The 20,979-nt window shown below is 31.1% G+C and overlaps 1 protein-coding gene across 1 annotated transcript in view; it reads right to left on the reverse strand.

Moving 5' to 3' along the window:
• Nucleotides 1–2,091: 2,091 nt before the first annotated feature.
• LOC145305201 (cytosolic carboxypeptidase 6-like) overlaps nt 2,092–20,979 on the reverse strand; it is a 119,118-nt gene continuing 100,230 nt past the window's right edge. The window contains exons 27-34 of the mRNA XM_080146762.1: nt 19,137–19,228; nt 17,397–17,486; nt 16,785–16,878; nt 14,971–15,059; nt 5,407–5,502; nt 3,432–3,513; nt 2,964–2,992; nt 2,092–2,476 (exon numbers count right to left, since the gene is read on the reverse strand). Of these exons, the coding sequence (XP_080002888.1) occupies nt 2,443–2,476; nt 2,964–2,992; nt 3,432–3,513; nt 5,407–5,502; nt 14,971–15,059; nt 16,785–16,878; nt 17,397–17,486; nt 19,137–19,228 (606 nt within the window). The 3' untranslated portion in view covers nt 2,092–2,442. The remainder of the gene's footprint in view (nt 2,477–2,963; nt 2,993–3,431; nt 3,514–5,406; nt 5,503–14,970; nt 15,060–16,784; nt 16,879–17,396; nt 17,487–19,136; nt 19,229–20,979) is intronic.

The raw sequence follows: 20,979 nt of genomic DNA on the forward strand, positions 1-20,979 counted from the left end.
AATAAATCAAGTTTTAGTGATTTTCTCTGCAACTTTTCAAGATAGACAGCTGGAATTTTCAGGGAATAAAGTTTTATTGGTTTGGGTTATTGATGGATTCCTAGATTTTCACATTATTATAAATTTTTAAATGTTTTTTTTTCAGATGTTCATTCATAATTTTTGAGCTTCGCTACTTTTGGATGTTGTCATCCTTGTTGATAATATCTACAAAAAAAAGTTTTCCCTGTTCATTGCTGCAGTGTCAGAAACGTATCTTTTGTTGCATAGGTAATAAAATCAATACATAAGTATATCTTATTGATATATTATAATCTTTATTGATTAAAACAATCTTTATTCTATTTATCCATAATAAACGGAACAAGAATAATCTATTCCAAAAATTGGGTATAGTCCCTTTCGTAGCAAAACTTCTTAAGGGGCTTTTCGTCATAATTTTACATTAATTTTTAAAGTTTATTTTAGGTTAGGTTAAGTTTGGTTAGGTGATTGCCACAAAGGAGCTGTACACAGGGGAAAAGCTACTGTGAAAATACGACGAAACGCCCCTTAAGAGGCGTTGCCACAAAGAGACTATACCCAAAAGTTTTATTTTTTTTTTAACTGAAAAATATCAGCAACAAAATATTTCGACGGTATAATTTCCTGAAAGCTAGCTTTATCCTACGAATTAACTATGCAAAGCTAACTTATTAAATACGTTTTGTTATAAGCTTCACATTTAAAGGAAAAATATGTATATGAAATAATTCACCCAACAAAAGTTTTATCTGAAGACATGCGACTATTTATAGGTAACTCATTATGCGAACGAATTTAATAACTACACTTCTTTTACAAAATCTGTACACTTTTTAACCAATGATATGACTGGAATGTTATTCCACTATTTTCATATTGACTGATTTGAAGAGTATGTATCTAGATTACAGTGTCCCGTCCTAGAAAAAAATTGTTACAATTTTGGCCCCAGCCAAAATATGGTTGATTTATGCAAAAAAATGACCCATGCAAAATATTTTTTTCTGTAGTGCAAAAATTTCCTAATTCTACTCCTCAAGGCCTTTCCTGGAAGCACCATGAAGCCATAGTTCTGATGCAATGAATTCTCGAAATACATCTAGGGCGCCTCAAAATTTTAAATTGCTTGTACCGCCGCAATTTTTGCAATACAGAAAAAATGTTTTGCATGTGTCATATTTTTGCATAAATCAACCATATTTTGGCTGGGGGCACTGTAATCTAGAATATATCTATTGATAATTTGGATATAATTAATATGAATAATTTGAAATGTACTTCAATGTATCATTCATTGTCTTATCCTTTAAGATTACTGAACAAAGCTTTTTTCTTAAACATACAAAAAGTTATATAAAATGACTTAATGAACGAACAGATTAAGTAAAGTATAGGATAACTTCTCAATGCTGTAAAGATGAATAAATAAATTATTTTTCCTATATTGATTACCTAATATTATACAATAATGATCTAGTATGACATAATAGATATAATATCTAGATAAGCTATCTGACCCCATTTTTCATCAATCTTTAAATGATTTTTTTTGATGATTTAATTTTAAAAAGCTAACTTTATCCTAAGAAATTCAATTATTCATAACTAACTTATTATGTGGTTTGTCATATGCTTCACATTGTATGAAGGAAGAAATCTTACACCATTTAATTAACCCAAGAAAAGCTTTATCCTAAGAAATGCAACAATTTATAGCTGACTCAAAATAGATATAAAATGAAAAAAAACTATGTCCTTACTTACTAAAATCTGTAAAATGTTTGAACCAATGACAGGTCTGGGATGTACCGTCACTATTCTCCTATTGGCTGATTTAGACAATATGTCTCTATAGTTTATCTCTAATCATAGCATTTACCTAACGTTAATTTTTTTTGTAGTAAATATACTCTATAACTACAAATGTCCGGTTCTACGTCCGTCCGTCAGCTATTTTCAGGGGACAACCGAGTTTTCGTCTTTCATTCGAAATATTCGACTGCATTTGTTTGAATTACGGACAGACCAACCTTAAATAGAGATAATCTTTGCTTTTCAAGAATAATGTTAAACTATAACTTATATTTATTCTCTATCTATATTAAACATTTTTTATTTTAATTCAATTTTAACAATTTCATTTCCAGTGAGGCTTCGAGACCGATCAATATCCGCAGGATTAGAACCGGTTCTCAGCTATACTGGAAAATCATGTATAGCTTCGCATTTGAGACAATTTTCCAGGAATATAAAAAAAAATATCATAAAATTAATACCAGTTTTATTAGCCTGGTCCTTCGGCACTACGAGGCAAACAAAATTAGTTTCAATCTTATATTTTTCAGTTTAATATCCGCGGAATGCTGTCTCTAATATATGATGCAAAAATTAACTATTATAATATTTTTAATAACAATTTTATTTGACTTTATTTCTTCTATAACTTGGAGTTCTGAAAAAAAAAATAATTATTATTTCAAAATTACAAGGATGACAACATCCAAAAATAGCAAAGCATAACACTAAAAAGAATTTCAATCCTTTAAAGAATTTTTTAGCTTTATAGCTCTAATTGTAGTACAATAAAAACTCTACTTTTTCCATAACATCGTTTCATACTGACGAACATTTGGAAGCATATAAATAGTAGATTGATACAAATATGAACTTCAATTTTATTATTTATTGTAGTTTAAAGCTGGGATTATAGTTGATAGGACAATGGACTATAAATTGATATACCATCCCAAATCGAATTATTCTTTTTGTTAATTAAATTTATTGATAGGGAAGTTCAGGCACTGCAACCTATCAAGCTTTATTAAGGGGTATTATTGTTTTAAGCCAACAATTGTTTATAAAACTTTAAGTACAAGTTTGATTTAAATTCCAATGTCCCCTCCCTCCCCTCCCTCCCACCCAGAGTATTAAAAATTTACCTTGAATTTAAGTATCTATTCACAGCCTGCTAAAATACAAAATTTAAATCAATAATTTTACAGATTTTTAAGATAGTTTTAGATAATTTTCTTTGATATTTAAATCTTGGTATGGTTTCAAGCTTTTTCCCTCTTCACTCCCTTAAAATGCAGAGCACCTATATTCTTGGGCCGCATCTGTTAGTCTGTTAGTTTTAAAAAGTATTAATGGATTAAATCACTACAAATAGGTTTGATTGGCTATGAGTGAAATAACACATTTTTATACATTGATAATATGACAGGAGAAAAATTGTCAATTTAGGTTTAATCCCTTATCACCTATGCTTTGGTAAATCCTTTGTTTTAAATTAGGAAAATCAAATAATTATAGCTGTCTTTTAAATTGATGAAAAATACAAAAACGTGTACACTTTCTAAACAATAAAAAAGTCGAATTGTTCTTACACTGTGTTCTTATTTGGTTACCTGTCGTTCATTAAGTTCCATAACCATATAGGAACATTGTCCCGTTCCCCCCTCCTCGTTTGCCAAAGGTCCTGGTGTAAACCTATTTAGAAAAAAAGATTTATTACACTAGATGGTAAATGATGTGCCCTAGGAAAATGGGGATAAATGTCACAGCTTTTGGTCTACCTATACTATTGACGTCATAGTAGAAGGAAAGAGAAACCCCTTAGAAAAATAGAAAAGAGATGGGGTATAGGGTAATTCCTGACGTCAATAGAATAGGTAGGCCAAAAGCAGTGACATCTATCCCCATTTTCCTATGGCACTATAGAGAAGACAGCTGCAATAATAATACGCCAAAGAAGGTGTATCAACTATTTTTTTTATAGCTAGCCGGTTCTTTTAGTAAGTAGTAGATGTAAAATTTTTCATAGAATTCAGATATGCAATCGGTTTTTTTGTAGACCTCTTATTTTTTAAGTAATTTAAGTTTAAAAAAAAAAAAATTAAGTCGATTTTAAGGTACTAAAATGCAACAAAAAAAAGAAAGAAAATGGTCATTATGAACAAAAATAGTAAGATCTTTAATTTGACACCTTACTTTTTCAATTCTGTCAGGTAATTATTGAAAAAATCGATTTTTTTAAACCCACGAGAATAAAAACTTTGAACTTAATTTTATTATTTCACAAATAAAAAAATATGGGTTCATATATACCATTAGAATCAGAAAAATATTACGAATCCATTGTAAGCAAAATTGAAAAAAAAAGTTTACAATATAGTATATAAACTACAATAAAAGGAATTATATGAAAATATCATATTATGTTGTACAGGCAACGTCTTAATTCTTCAATTGAGTATAAAAATGGGAAGGGGGTAAAGAGGGGGTAAAGAGGGGGTAAAAAAGGGAAAACAATAGTGTTGTCTGAACAAAAAAAATAATTGGCCATTTCTGTAATTTTTTAATTTTTTAATTTTTTTCAATTTTGCTTACAATGGATTCGTAATATTTTTCTGATTCTAATGGTATATATGAACCCATGTTTTTTATGTCTGTTTGAGAAAATATTTAGGTCTAAAGTTTTTATTATACCGAGGTTAAAAAAATAGATTTTTTCAATAATTACTCAACAGAATTTTAAAAGTAAGGTGTCAAATTAAAGATCTTACTATTTTTGTTCTTACTGACCATTTTCTTCTTTTATTTTGTTGCGTTTTAGTACCTTAAAACCGACTTAATTATTTTTTTAAAAAACTTAAATTACTTAAAAAATAAGAGGTCTACAAAAAAACCGATTGCATATTTGAATTCTATGAAAAATTTTACATCTACTACTTACTAAAAGAACCGGCTAGCTATAAAAAAAAAAGTTGATACAACTTCTTTAGATGTAAATATCTAGCAGACAAATATAAATAAGTGAAAATGTTTATAAAATTTGGGTACAGGTATAATTTTCATTCCAATGTCCCCTCCCTTTCTGAATATATATCAGCACTGAAGTCTTAAACATTTTAAAAGAATAAAGAATAACCTTCAGGGGGTCCTACGACAAACGCAGGAATCCCAAACGTCGGAGTGGACACTTAAATTAACCTAACATCTTATAGGTTTTTTAAATGCCTAACCCTTGCGGGGGGCTTATTTATTCATTCATATCTTAACCTAACCTAATCTGTATAGAAATACTTAATAAAATTAATATTTTAACACTCCTGCGTTTGTCCACTCCGACGTTTTGGACTCCTTCGTTTGTTCTGGAACCCTTCAGGGATCTTAAGGGATAAGACAATGGACGATAAATCAATGTGTATCCTAAATTGTGATAACAAAATTACCCTTTCTATATTATAAACTTATTGGTGGTAAGTTTGATTAAAACAAATCAAGATTTTAGTCAATGACTTAGAGAACCTTTTCAAGAAGCTTTGGGTACCAGTATAATTTCCAGTTCAATGTCCCCTCCCTTCCTAGGACTATAATTACCTGGGCGGAATATTGTTTATTTCCAGAGGGGAGTGGTGCATATGGTGGTGTTGAGCCCCGTAGTTCAAATCAACCTTGTTTGTTGCTATGGTCCGCCTACAATTTGTAAAACATGTATGACATAGAAGAATGATCACGAAACCTTTAAAAAAATTTATATGTAATTTGTTTCATGACTGACGGACCGACAGACAAAGTAAGTTGTATACTAGACGCTCTTTGGAAAGGAGTGTCTTCAGAAAAAAATCAGCAATCTATCCTAAATAGCAGCCGAGAATTTAACATTTTTCTCATGTCTAATTGATGAGGCTTCAACTGGTTGGATGTTGTCATCCTTGTTTATCCTTTTGTCTCCCATGTTTTTTAATTCAACAAATTTGGAAAAAAAACTTTCTCAAAAGATTATTATTATCCTTATAATATAGTAACAGGATGTTTGTCTGTGTGATCTCGCTAACCGCTGAACCGATCGGGTTCTCCTTAACAGGGTAGCTTCTCATAGGTCCCGGGAAGGTTTATAACTATTTTCTTGGGGGATGGGACACCCCTAACCCCCCCAAAAAATGAAAAATCCCCCCGCCCCCCCAAAATTTTTTTAAAATTTTTTTAACCAAAATTAAAAATGAAAGGGGGGGGCACACCCCCCTCCCAAAAAAAAAAATTCGACTCTCTCCTCAAGTGCTCCTAGAGGCCTCTAAGGGCGTAGCCGCTAGTTCTTGTATAAAGTAACAGGATTTCTTTCTGTGTTGGTATCCAACCCCAAAATAGTAGGGATAAGGGATGGGAAACGTAAGAAAATATTATTCCAGGCCTATTTCCAACTAGGCCTAAAAAACCAGTTAGAATTGTTAACTATCAACTAGAATAATGAAATAGCTAAATGAGTCCAAAGAAGATGATAGAATAAAATTCAGGTAGCTAGCCTTAAGTAATAATAGAACTTTTTTTTTACCAAATATATAAATGGCGTTTGTTGAAAATTTGATGTTTTTTTTCCAAATTTTTTTATCTTTTACTCTATAATAATTAAATTAACAAATAAGCACTTGGGTAACATTCTATCCATTGTTCTATGAATTGTAATTTATTAGTCTATTTGTACTCTGTACAAATTAGCTAATAGTACAAAAATCAAGGTTAATGTGTTTTATCAATTCTGTATAAAATTTTTAATATTTGAAATACAACACTTCATTTGTAAACTGCCAATTGAATATTCTTAGCTACGCACGTCCTAAAAAATAATCCCTCTATTTTTGTTTTTTATAAATGGTATTTTTTAATGTAAAACTCTGGGTAGATTTAATAATTAAGCTAATGTGATCAAACACCATTTCTATTACTTTTTTAGAAGCAGAAAGCTAAAATATTTTTTTTTAGAATTGTCTGCTTCTAAAAATGCCGCGGTTTTTATATAGCTTGCCCCCCAGTTGCCTATTGGTTGATACAAAACAAGCAGATCCTTATTGGTTTAGAGCGATTGCTAATTTGGAGCTGCCTCCAATGACTACATTTACTTAGGAAATGGTGAAAGTTGCAATATCCCTTGTGAAACTAGGCTGGGACCTAATTTATGGCCAGGTTTCCTATCCCTTATCCCTGCAAAATAGTTTTGTACGATCCTAGGACACATGAGAAGCTACATTGAAAAGAAGATCTTAATCTGTCCAGCAGTTAGGGATATTCTGCGGTTAGACAGACAGACAAATACACACACAGACATTATATTATTTTTATATAAGGGTATTGACAATTATAAAATATTTATATAATTAGCATAGAAAATTTGAGGAAAATATCAAATGCTTTGTTGTGTTCAAATTGATATTAAATATCAAAATATGATTTATAATTTTAATATTAAAATAATGCTTCATTTCTTATATACACTATTGACTTTGCTACAGGTTAAGTTTAGGAGAACCGCATCCCCTTAAATTTAACTTTTGTTCAAGATTAAAAAATAGCCGAAAATACCATAATACTTAAAATTAAAAAATAGTATAAAAAAACGGGGTCAAGTAAAGCTTCTCTAAAATGGAGAACTCAACCGGTTGAATAATTATCAATGCAAAGGACTAAAAAGGAAGAGTTCAAATTTAGTTTTTAAAAGTAAAATAGAATTTTTACTAAGTGGGGGGTGGGGGATAATATTTTCTAGGGGCGATTATCTTGCCCGACACACAAAAAGACATCCTTATACTTTTAATATAAAAAAGCTTTGCTTAAAACATCCATACTTCACTATTCGTCATGATATCTCAAGATACAGCAGTATTCAGTGTGTGAATAATGGATGTAATATATATGTGGATATTATGACAGGGGGAAAATTGTCGTCAATAATGGTTTCTAACATGGAACTCATTTATTAGTCAGTTTGTTTATCCAGAAGGAGTGTAGAGGATGGGGAGTATCGTTATTTTAGCCAGCTACAATTTTACTTTATTTGAGTATTTGATAATCTGGTGTATTATCCAAGAAATAATAAATCTATTACCAGTATATAGTGTGTGAATAATGGATGTATCACGGTTGGACCCTGAGATGTAAAAACTTTATTTTAGTGTTTGGCCAAAATGACTTAGCAATTGTATCTGTAAGTACGTCTAATAACACCCTTTGCTATTTTTAAAATCCTAGAAAATTTTTTTTGCAAGAAAATTGCATAATTTCGCAACCTTTTTTAGAACCACTACATAACTCGAGTTTTAAAACTTTTTATATAAAATCCTTTTTACAAAAAATATCAATAATTACTTAAAATTAAACCTGAAAGAAAAAAAATCTCATTACACGTGTTAATTTGCATGTTTTAGGTCTTTTTTTGAGGAAAGTATAACTTCCACATTTTTGACAATAATTATATTTTTTTAACATTTCAAAGTAAAATATAATAAAACTTAAACGATTTTTCTTGAATTATCAGTTGAAAATTTCATCAAACATGCAATTTAAGTGATGAAAATTTAATAAAATCATTTTTTGAATGTTTAGAATTACCAATTTTCTACATTTAAAACAAAATGTTAACAAAATTTAAAAACATTTTAACATATAACTTCAAAAATCAATAACATTTTATAAAAAGATGTTTCAAAAAATAAATCATTAAAAGGTATTAAAATGCATTTGAAATTACTTAAAATTAAAACGAGAACATCTTTTTACACTGTATTCTGTGTAATAGAGTTTAAATGACATGATAAGTGAATGAAATATTTCCTAAACTCATTAAGCCTTTTTGTGACTATATTAAAAATAATTTATTTTGTTTTATATTGTTTTTTTATTCAAATATTTGACAAAATTTTCCCTATGTCAATAAAATAAAGTCAGTTTTTTACTGTTTCCAGTTTTTTCTTTATAATTATAACAATTAAATATAATATAAATCTTCATTATCTTTTATTTGAATTATCATACACATTAAAATGTAAAGTATAAGCTAGAATAGCACTTTTTTCAACGAATATTTTAATGACATTATATCAAAATAATTCCTCTTAAATATCACACAACATATGATTGGGAAGTATAGCCATTTCTTGGAGGTATAATATTTACAAAAATACCATTAATTCTGTTTTTATCAGAAGTTAAAAAAATCTAACAATTCTAAAACAATGGTTGGCTGTCTAGATATTGAGTACACTAAGACTACGGCTCTGTTCTATTAAAATAACGTTGCAAAAAGAGGGGTTCTGAAAGTGATCTACCTAATTTTTTTTAAAGAACCAACAAGTGCTGTCAGTATCTTTTTTCTTGTAATCTAGCAGACAATCAAATCATAACACAATTTTCATGATAAAATATTCAGGTTTCTACTTCACATTTTGAAAAATATACTGATCAATAAAATGTTCAAAATTTTACTTTGTACTGATTGAAAAAATATGTTGTAATTCTTATTTGAAAGTTACATTTTTATCCCTGACAAAATCATAGACGACTTTTAAAGGCATCTTATCTAAACTTTTTGAAGAAAAACTTAAAAACGTTAATTAAGTATGAAAACTATTTTCTTCGATTTTTCTGAAGTTATTATCGCATTCTATGGGTTTTTTATTTTCATTTACTTATATCGAAAGTGCCAAACATTGTACCCTAACTTATTCATTTAATAAAAAACCAACCGTGGTATGTATATTATACGTGGATAATATTACAGGAGAAAAATTTTCCTCAATTTTGGTTGCTAACATGGAACTCATTTATTGGTTGATTTGTTCATTTAGTAGGAGTGTAGAGGATGGGGGGTATCGTTATTTTAGCCAGCTACAAGTTTCACTTTATAAGAGTATTTGATAAACTGGTGTTAGATCCAAGAAATAATGAATCCATTAGCAGCATATAGTGTGTGAATAATGGATGTAATATATACGTGGATATTATGACAGGGTAAAATTTTCGTCAATACAGGTTGCTAACATGGAACTCATTTATTGGTTAATTTTTTCATCTAGTTGGAGTGTAGAGGATGGGGGTTCCGTTATTTTAGCCAGCTACAAGTTATACTTTATAGAGAGTATTTAATAATCTGGTGTAAGATCCAAATAATAATAACACCAATGGCAGTATATAGTGTGTGAATAATGGATGTATGTATAATATACGTGGATAATATTACAGGAGAAAATTTTTCCTCCATTTTGGTTGCTAACATGGAACTCATTTATTGGTTGATTTGTTCATCCAGTAGGAGTGTAGAGGATGGGGGTATCGTTATTTTAGCCAGCTACAAGCTTTACTTTATTACAGTATTTGATTATCTGGTGTAATATCCAAGTAATAACAAATCCAATAGCAGTATGTAATGTGTAAATAATGGATGTATATTATATACGTGGATATTATGACAGGGGAAAAATTGTCGTCTATTTAGGTTGCTAACATAGACATTTATTAGTCAGTTTGTTCACCTAGTAGAAGGGAAGGGGTATAGGGGTTGGATGAGGGGTGTTCTTAGTTTTGCTCGCTATATGTTTCACTTTATCATAGTAATTGATAATCCGGTGTTATATCCAAGAAATAATAAATCCAATAGCAGTATGTAATGTGTAAATAATGGATGTATGTATATTATATACGTGGATATTATGACAGGGGGAAAATTGTCATCTATTTAGGTTGCTAACATAGACATTTATTAGTCAGTTTGTTCACCTAGTAGAAGGGAAGGGGTATAGGGGTTGGATGAGGGGTGTTCTTAGTTTTGCTCGCTATATGTTTCTCTTTATCATAGTAATTGATAATCCGGTGTTATATCCAAGAAATAACAAATCCAATAGCAGTATGTAATGTGTGAATAATGGATGTAGAATATACGTGGATATTATGACAGGGGGAAAATTGTCGTCAATAATGGTTTCTAACATGGAACTCATTTATTAGCCAGTTTGTTCATCCAGTAGCAGTGTAAAGGATGGGGGTATCGTTATTTGAGTTAGCTACAAGTTTTATTTTATTAAAGTTATTGATAATTTGGTGTAATATCCAAGAAATAATAAATCCAATAGCAGTATATATGTAGTTTGTGAATAATGGATTAACATAACATGCATCCAGGGATAGGCCAATCCTTATTTAAAAGTAACAGGTTTTCATTTGTGTGCCATTGCAGGTTCTAATCTATTTTTCAGGATTGTGTGTGACAATCCATGTTTTTGTGTTGCAATTCCTTAACACAAATAATCTGGGATCTTAAAGGGATAAGACAATTGTCGATAAATTGATATACATCCCAAATGATGATGAACAAATACCCCTGCTACGAATTTCTCGAATGGTTTGGAACAAACCAATCAAAATATTATGCAAGCTTTTTAGCCAACGAATAAAATACGTAGTCATAAAACTTTGGAAACCAGTGTAGTTTACAGTCCAATATTTATTATTTCTCTGCAACAATACATATATTATGCTTTATATGTAAAGAATATTTAAACAATATACAGAATAGTATGACTTCACGTCCGTAAAAAGTCTCAAAAAAGACTCAAAAAGCGTAATAACCAATTACCACAGGAATTATACCCTAACTTTTATGTTATCTCATTAATTGCCTAATATATTTCAAATCTGTTATTAAATCTTGCTTGGTTGGTTGCAACTAAAAGTCTCCGAACTTTTAAACCAATCATTTTAATCTATAAAAGGGGTAATTTTGTTTCTCATTGTTTATCAGTCATTGTCTTACCCCTTAAAATCTCTGCAGAAAATAAACAGATTAGCATTAATAATCTTAAAAATATTAATGCTAATACAGAGATTTTAAGGGGTAAGACAATGACTGATAATTGATTTCATATCTAATAATGAAAAACAAAATTACCCCTTTATTAACTACTTTGATAGTTTAATATTTGAATTAATATTTCTTTAGTCAAAATCAGATGCGCAAAATATTGACACATATTGCAATTAAAATATTTACATTTTTAAATTGCCAGGCGAATATAATAATTAAGTAAGGGGGCAAAGTGTCTCAAAAATCAGCCCTGTAACGTCATAAAAATGAGGGAGATGAGAGGAGAAGTGGAAAAGAAAACCCCTAGAAAGCGATGGATAATCCCTCATTTTTATGACGTCACATGGCTGATTTTTTGAGATTTTGTCTACCTACATATTTAAACATTGATTTTTTATATTCAGAGAATTTGCCTTTTTTTCTAATAGCTTGTCATTTGCATTTCTGATACACAGGCAAAATGAACAATATTTAGCTGATTATAATTCTGCGTTGATTGCATACACCATAGAATGCAACCGTATACAAAACATTTCCTGCTCTTTACATTTAAGATTTTATAGTTAGGAGGCATAAAAATGTTTAGTCTCTTAACTGTTAGCAGTCAGGCTCCCTTCTATACCTTAAACGGTCGGGGTTGCAATCCGCTCCCACCCTCTATTATTTTTTAGCTACTGATAAGGATAGATTTTTTGTGTGATTCCTCTGTTTGATTTTCTGTCTTTTACAAGGAAAAAAAACATAAATTTCTTATCCCTTTAATTTAGCACCCTTTTTTTTAGTTCCTTTTCTACTAAAGACTTAAAACAGCTGTAATGTAACATCTTAAGGTACATCATAAGGTATTTGATGATCGAGCGACAGCTCATCATCTAATTTAAGCCATCGCCTCTGAACTGGTATATGCAGCCATATACAAAACATTTCTTGCTCATTTAGGAGGCATATATATTTTTAAAATCTATTAACTAATTAACAGACGGACTCCCTTCCTGATTTTTTAGTATGGCTCAGAACCGGTTTTAATCCAGCATATATTAATTGATTTTGAAGCTACATTGGGAATCTTATTCTCAGGTAATTCCTTTCCCACTTCTCCTCTCATCCCGTCTATTTAGACGTATTTTTCTGACGTCGCACATGACACTTTCCAGCGCTTCGTTTAAGAAAAATATAATCAACCTTCCAACCTTTTTCTCATATTGAAATGAAATGGACTAACTAAATATGCTTTCATTTTGATTCATGATTCTGCATAAACCATTAAATCACATTGCGGATTTATCAGGGATATTTAGTCATAAGGCGATGGACAATAAATTGAAGAACATCTCAAATAATGATAAACAAATTATCCCTTATGAATTATTGGCTAAAATATTTGGACACTTTTTTAAGTTTGTGACAAACCAATCAAAATTAATTGAAAGAATCCAAAATGTTTTATCCAACGAATAAGATAACGTTGTTATAAAACTTTGGGTACCAGTGTAATTTACAGATTAATATTACCTCCCTTCCTTGGGATTCATAAAATGCAGAGAGAGAGAGAGAGAAAGAGAGCAAGCAATATATTATAAATAAATCTTTTCTCATAGTAGGAAATATTTATCATCGTTGGGGAGGTGATAGGTTTGAATCTTAGCCCTTGAAAAACCCAAGGAGAATAGAAGAATACAGATGGACAGAGGGACGGATGTCAATGTTGAATTTTAGACTAGTTGCGCTTTTAAATATCATAGAGCCATAAAACAGGCAAAAAAACACATACTATCAAAAGTTTAAAATATGAGTGTAGAAGCTTTAACTAATGAATTGTAATTTATCAAAAGACAAATTTACTGTTCTGTAATGGCAATTAATTAGGGATAAAATGTTAAGTAAGTAAAATTTCTGTTATTGAATTTTGTCCGCGGCAGGTAATGAAAAATTACTTTTTTGTAAGAAGATTAATTTATATCTTTTTTATTTCATGGATATTTCTTAAAACCACACGATACATGTGTATTTATCACGGTTCATAACAAGTTTTTCTTTCCGGAAGAAATTAATCGGAATGAGAGGTGGGATAGAATTTAAACTAAATATCCCCCAAAATATTAGGAATTTAAAAATAAAAATAATTTTATAGTAGGAATAATTAATTTTGAATTATCTTATGTAGGAGAGGAGAAAAATAGATTTTTGGATGGTTAATTAAATGCTAAAGATATATTACTATTTTATTACTATTGGTTTTAACTTAAATATTTATGAGTAGAAAATTAGAAAAATTGGTAATTTCTAGTTATTTCTAATTACAATTTCAATTTCAACGCCTTTCTTTCGCAAAAAAACTTTTTAGACTTAATTGATAAACTCTTGTTAATTGGTGTTTAAACTTTCTAGCCAATGATTATACCATTCCAAATCCAAAAGAAGTGGTCACATTTATGATATACTATGTATATTGTATATATATCTATTTACGTAATAATTATGTTTTTACTGAACTAGTTGTGAAATAAATTCCTTTTTTCTACCAAGTCTGTATGACTTTGACGTACGTAGGAATATTAATATATGACAAAAATGTAATTTTTTGTGGTTATTAATTATTATGTTTTTAACGCAATTTTATAATCAGAGGTTTAGTGATTTTACTTGAAATATAAATTAGTTTTCGTTTGCGTTTTTATACTTTTTTCTGTATTTGTTATATTATTAGTGGCTGCGCCCCTAGAGGCCTCTAGAAAGACTTAAGGAAAGAGGGTTTTAATTTTCAACGATTATTTTTTTACATGGTAAATTTTTTTTGAGAGTAATAATTGTATTTCTTCCGTTGAGCTGTAAAAGGCTTCACTGCAAAGGAGAATTTGCTACTTATAGACAGACAAATTTCCTTTTTTAGTTTATAGCGTCTAGTACTTTTGGATTAATAGATAAGGAAGGCAGAGGGAGGGGGGGGGGGGGAGAGGTTAGAACCCTCCCATAATTTATCTATCTATCTATCTTTCTATCTATCTATCTATCTATCTATCTATCTATCTATCTATCTATCTATCTATCTATCTATCTATCTATCTATCTATCTATCTATCTATCTATCTATCTATCTATCTATCTATCTATCTATCTATCTATCTATCTATCTATCTATCTATCTATCTATCTATCTATCTATCTATCTATCTATCTATCTATCTATCTATCTATCTATCTATCTATCTATCTATCTATCTATCTATCTATCTATCTATCTATCTATCTATCTATCTATCTATCTAATTATCTATCTATCATCTATCTATCTATCTATCTCAGTATCTGTATACCTGGTAGGACTACCAGACATGGAGCTGGACACAATGCCTCCACCTCCAACCAGTTTGACCTCTGCGGACCCGCGGTAGTTGGAAATGTCCTAAAACAAAATGATTTCTCTTGATAATTTTATGCCTTTGGTAGCTTAGTGTAAAAATTAATGGCGGAAAATTGATTACTGAATGTTTTTAAAATCCAATCAAAATTAAATGAGAAGTGTTGTTTCATAAAAGTTTGGGTACCATTTTAATTTACGGTCACGTGTCTCATCCTTCCCTACACAGGCTTAGAAACACAAATTTTGACAGAGAATTTTTAAACACATAAACAGACAGTCAATCTGTTACTTTTAAAAATATAAAACAAGTGGAAAATGTTTTCTAGCCACAACATCTTTAAAAATCTGATAAGCAATATTTGAAACAGACAGACGGAATTTTTTAAACTATAGAATTACTGCTCAACTGAAAATTACGCTTCTAAAGAAAAAAATTTTGATCATAAGATGAAATATGATTAATATTTTTAAAAGGAATTGAATCTGTTTGTTGTATAGGTAAGGGATCTAGAGAGATAAGACAATGGCTAAAAAATTGAGTTGCCTCCCCAATTATGATACACAAAATTACATATCTTGGAGTTTACTATTAGTAGATGAAACGTTTGGACACTAAACTTAATGAGCCAACCAATCAAAATTCAATAAAATTTACTAAATATGTTGAGTCAACGAATAAGAAAACTTTTTTTTATAAAACTTTGGGGACTAGTGTAGTAAACAGCCCAATATCTACTCTTTCTCTAAGTATATGTAGATACTCTAAAATCATATATCGTTTTGGATGTTTGCTATCCTGATATAAAAGTGATAAGATGTGTGTGTGTCTCATTACGACTGAACCAATATGGTCCTCCTTTATATTGAAGCTTTAAATAAGTCTCAAGCAGTTTTAAAAACAGGAAGATTTCAACCTTCCAAGAGAAGTTAACCCAAAAAAGTACAAATCCTAAAAAAGCTAAATTTTTTTGTTTAAGACTTAATCCAAAGTGGAGAGTCAACTTCTCTCTCCCCCCCCCCCCCAATCCTGCTTGTATCTATGAGTAAATAAATTGTTATTTTTGCTCCTCTTTTCATAAATGTTGTCATCCTTGTTTTCTTAATAAAATATGCAAGTAGAATTTAGAAAATATTTTTCATTATTGCATATTTTCAGCTATATACCTAATGAAACATTCTCAACAACATTACATAATATTTAATATGCGTTTCTACATTTGACATGTAAACTTTATTCAGTATGGCTTCGAAACCGAGCAATATCCGCTGGATTAGAACCAGCTCTAAGCAATACTGAAAAATCATGCTTTGTATACAATTTCATATGAATAATAAAATATAGCAAACATAACATTAATACCAGTTTTATTAGTCCGGACCTCCGGCCCTTCGGTTATCAAAACTTGATAATTTTTCATGTATTATCATCGGAAAGCTGTACATATTACTGCGAAAAATGTTGCGAAAAACATATTGTTTGTTCAATGTTTTTGGATTTAGGATATTAACTTGCATTGCGAAATAATTTGTAACTGTTGGCAATTATTGCCTTTATTAATGGAAATAACAAGTAATACTATCAATTGTCACTTACCTGGTGAGATTCTGGTAGCAGATAATACTCTTCCTGTTGGCATTATCATAATTTTTTACAAAGCCTGTTCAATATTTTAACAATGATAAACATCCACTTGCATTGCCAGTTTCCAAATAACTTTTGGTTGTTGGGCATTATCCTATTTATTATTGCTGGTAATTGCCACTTACCTGGTGAGATTCTGGAAGTATGCTGGCAAGAGAATATTGCTCCTGTTGCCACAAACTTGGAGAGGCACTCTTGTTAATGTTGAAATCAATAATGCTGAAACAAAAATAATGTTAAATCAATGGTAAAAACTCTGCAGACGTTGATTTCTAGTGGCTGCGGTACATGATCGATACCAAGATTTGTGCAAGGAAGGGGGTATGTGTTTGCCTTGGTTGGTGGATTCATTACAACCCAGATTTCTATCTATACCTTTTACCTGCCCAAATATGATTCTCTTGTGTCCCTCGGTGTACCCTCAGTCCCTTTCCGGAACCTATTATAGATTACCTGCCCAATGATGTTTCTCATGTATCCCTAGAGTACCCTCTTTCCCTGGCCGGAACCTATTATAGATTACCTGCCCAAAGAGGATTCTCGCGTATCTCTAGGGATACCTTCAGTCCCTAAACGGAACCTATTTATAGATTACCTGCCCAATGATGATTATCTGGTATCTCTAAGGGTACCCTCCGTTCCTGGCGGGAACCTATTATAGATTACCTGCCCAATGATGATTCTCTTGTATCTCTAGGGGTACCCTCGTTACCTGGCCGGAACCTATTATAGATTACCTGCCCAATGATGATTCTCGTGTATCCCTCGGTGTACCCTCAGTCCCTGGCCGGAATCTGTTGTCAAATCCCATTTGAATTGGCGTGTACCTAAAACAAGAAACAACGTAAATTCAACAAGCGAAATTTGTTAAAAACTATTCTATGGTCAGATAAAAAGCAGTCAAAAAGGATAATAAACTACTCTTCTATTGATTTAAAATGATTCTAAAAAGTTTGGACACTTCTAGTTTGTATTAACCAACCAAGACTTAATAAAAGTCCATAAAGTTTTGTAAACTAAATAATAAGAGATAATGTGACGAACCCCAATCTGTCCTACTTTTGAGGAAGACGATTCACTTTTCTCCCATCTCTTTTGAAGAGATTTTCTTCCCACCCTTCCCTTTTTCTTTTCCCGTTATATGACGTCATATAGAAATCGTCTTCCTCAAAAGTAGGACAGATTGGGGTTCGTCGATAATGTGTTTTTAAAAATTTTGGGATTAGTAGAATTTTGAGGTAATATCCCCTCCCTCCCTGCATTGGTATCCATTATCTGAATTGTTTTCTGACTAAAGAGCCAGTTAATTGGGCGGTAAAGTATTTTCAGATATCTCCAGGAAGGAAGGGGACATGGGACTGTAAATTATATTGGTACCCAAAGTTTTATAACAATATTTTTCATTGGTAAGTTTTAAAATTATGGGTACTTTTCTGGAAATTCTATTGGTCGGTTCTAAATTAACAGTGTCTAACAAATCTTTTTGTGTACCATAATCGGGCATGTATATCAATTTATTTTCTATTGTCTTATCCCTTAATATCCCTGTATGTATCTTCTCACATCTAGCATGGAGGCATGGAGTGGACATGGGACTATAAATTATACAGGTGCCCAAAGTTTTATAAACAAGATTTTTCATTGGTAGGCTTAAAAAACTATTGATACTTTTCAAGAATTTTGATCGGTTGGTTTAAAATTAGCTGTGTCCAGACTTTTTAAACAAATTATTTTCATCTAAGATGGGTAACTTGTTTACCGTCATTGGGGGTGAATATTAGTTTATTGTCCATTGTCTTATCCCTTACTTGCGGCTACGCCCCTAGAGGCCTCTAGGGGCACTTGAGAAGGGGAGAGTCGATTTTGATAACCCAATTTATTATTTTAGATTTTAAAATAAGAAGTTTTTTTTTTGGGGGGGGGGGGTGCCCCCACATTTTTAATTTTAGTTAAAAAAATGTAAAAAAATAGTTATAAACCTTCCTGGGACCTATCAGAAGCTACGCTGTTAAGGAGAACCCGATCTTTTCAGCGGTTAGCGAGATCCTTCAGTACAAACACACAAACAGACAGACAAACAGACAACCAGGTTACTTTAGTATAAAGATGATCCCTGCATATATCTCTTCATATCGATTGATTCATCTTAGCTTACTTCATTACTTCTATAACAAAAGGCTTTTCTTTTAAAAACATGAAAAAACCTGGTTCTTTAGGGATATACCATGGATAATAAATTGATGTTTACCTGTAATAATGCTCAACAATATTACCCTTTCAAACCAAGATTCAATAAAATTCTTCAAAAATTTAAAGTCAATGAATGAGGGAACGTGTTTAAAACTTTGAATACCAGTTGAACGACCCTTCTAGGAAAATAATATTAATATGGAAGCTATGACTATGCATTTTGTCTATCTTTTTATCTATCTATCCATCCATTCATCTATCTATATACATATCTATCTATCCCCCACCTCATTTGTTTTCCCACAATGGCTAGCTGATTTGGGGGAAAGTTGTTCATATAATTCTCTTGTAACTCTCTCTCCCACTCTGGTATGTCCTCCTAAAATACTCAACAAATTATTATGGCGGTTTCCCTCAAAGTACCTAGTCAAGCACAGAAATCAATTGAAATTAGGGGGTGGGGTGTAGTTTTTCGTGCTAGTATTTTACCTTAGGTTGGGGTAGCCCCCCTTATTAAAAATTCATTTTAATAAAAGGTGGGGAAGTTTCTTTGCTCGCCTGGTACTTTGAGTGAAAGTACCAAAATTATTATTATAGGGCAAGTACGTATATTATCCAAGCAAAATTAGTTTATTGAAAACTGACGAATCACGTAAAGGTATACAAATTTTAATAGACCTAGCTGCATGATTTTATCTTTATAAGTTCAGATCTTAGAATCGTCATAACGTGTTTAAACTTTGTATTAAGATTCCTAAAACAATTCGGTAAAATTTAGAAAGCGTAGCAATTTTTACTAAAGAGTCATCTAATTTTACAGTTATTGCGTGATTTTACAAATGGTTCCTCCTTTCTTAGGCGATTAGGTATCATTTAAAACTTTCAAAATAACTTAATATTAAAAGTGTAGTCATTCTATTTTACTTTTGTTATTGTTGTTTACTATTTGTTAATTTTTAAACCTTCGCTTTTTATGGATGTTGTCATCCTTGTTTTGTTAATGTACTAAGCGCTAAAACTGCATACAAAATATACAAACATATTTTTTTTCCTTGATCTTTAAATGCTAAAACAAACAGGGATCTAAAGGGATAAGACAATGGCCGATCCCCAATGATGATACACAAAATTATCCCTTCTGTATGTTATGATAAGTGGTTTAAACGTTTGGGCACTCACCTATAATGAATCAAACAATCAAAATTCAATAAAAGTCCCCAAAGTTGTTAAGCCAACGAATACGAAAATGTTAATTTAAAACTTTGGGACTAATTTAATTAATAGCTCAATGTCTCCGGCCACCCTGTAACTACACATAAAGGACTCATATATTTTCCATTACTTTTCAAAGTATCAAGGATACAGGGATTTGACAATGGAGGATGAATTAATATTCTCACACAATAAATATTTTTGCAATAGTCATCTATTGCATCACATTATGGACAGCTTTCCATAGATATCAAAATAAAAAAAATATAGGATTAATTTCTGCTTTGTTGGCCCCGAGGAGCCAAAGGCCCGGTAAAACACTAATATTTTTTTGGATCATTTCTATGATACGATACAGAATTTTTAGTATGGCTCATAGAACCAGTTCTAATCCAGCGGAAATTAATCGGATTCGGAGCCATGTTGAAGCCTATCTCTTCTCCTCCTACTGGAGAATCGAACTGACCAATATGTAAAGACCATATTAGCAAACTAAATTTTCTCTGTCAATATAGCCACGTATTCTATATCTATTACTAGCGGCTTCGCCCCTAGCCTCTAGGGGCTTTGCCCCAAAAGGTTTGATCAAACCAATTTTTCGTATTTTAGATATAAAAGAAAAATTTTTTAAAAATAATTTTTTTGGGGGGGGTTAATTTTTTAATTTTTTTTTTTTTTTTTTTGGGGGGGGGGGGGTAGTCGACCCCACTATTTTAATTTTAGTTTTAAAAAGAAAATTTTTTTTTTTTGGGGGGGGGTATTTTTCATTTTTGGGGGGGTTGGGGGTGTGCCACCCCCCAAGAAAATAGTTATAAACCTTCCCGGGAACTATGAGAAGCTACCCTGTTAAGGAGAACCCGATCGGTTCAGCGGTTAGCGAGATCCTTCGCTACAAACAAACAGACAAACAGACAAACA

This window comes from Acartia tonsa, chromosome 14 (assembly GCF_053477335.1).
Source record: "Acartia tonsa isolate MP-2025a chromosome 14, ASM5347733v1, whole genome shotgun sequence".
NCBI lineage: Eukaryota > Metazoa > Arthropoda > Copepoda > Calanoida > Acartiidae > Acartia > Acartia tonsa.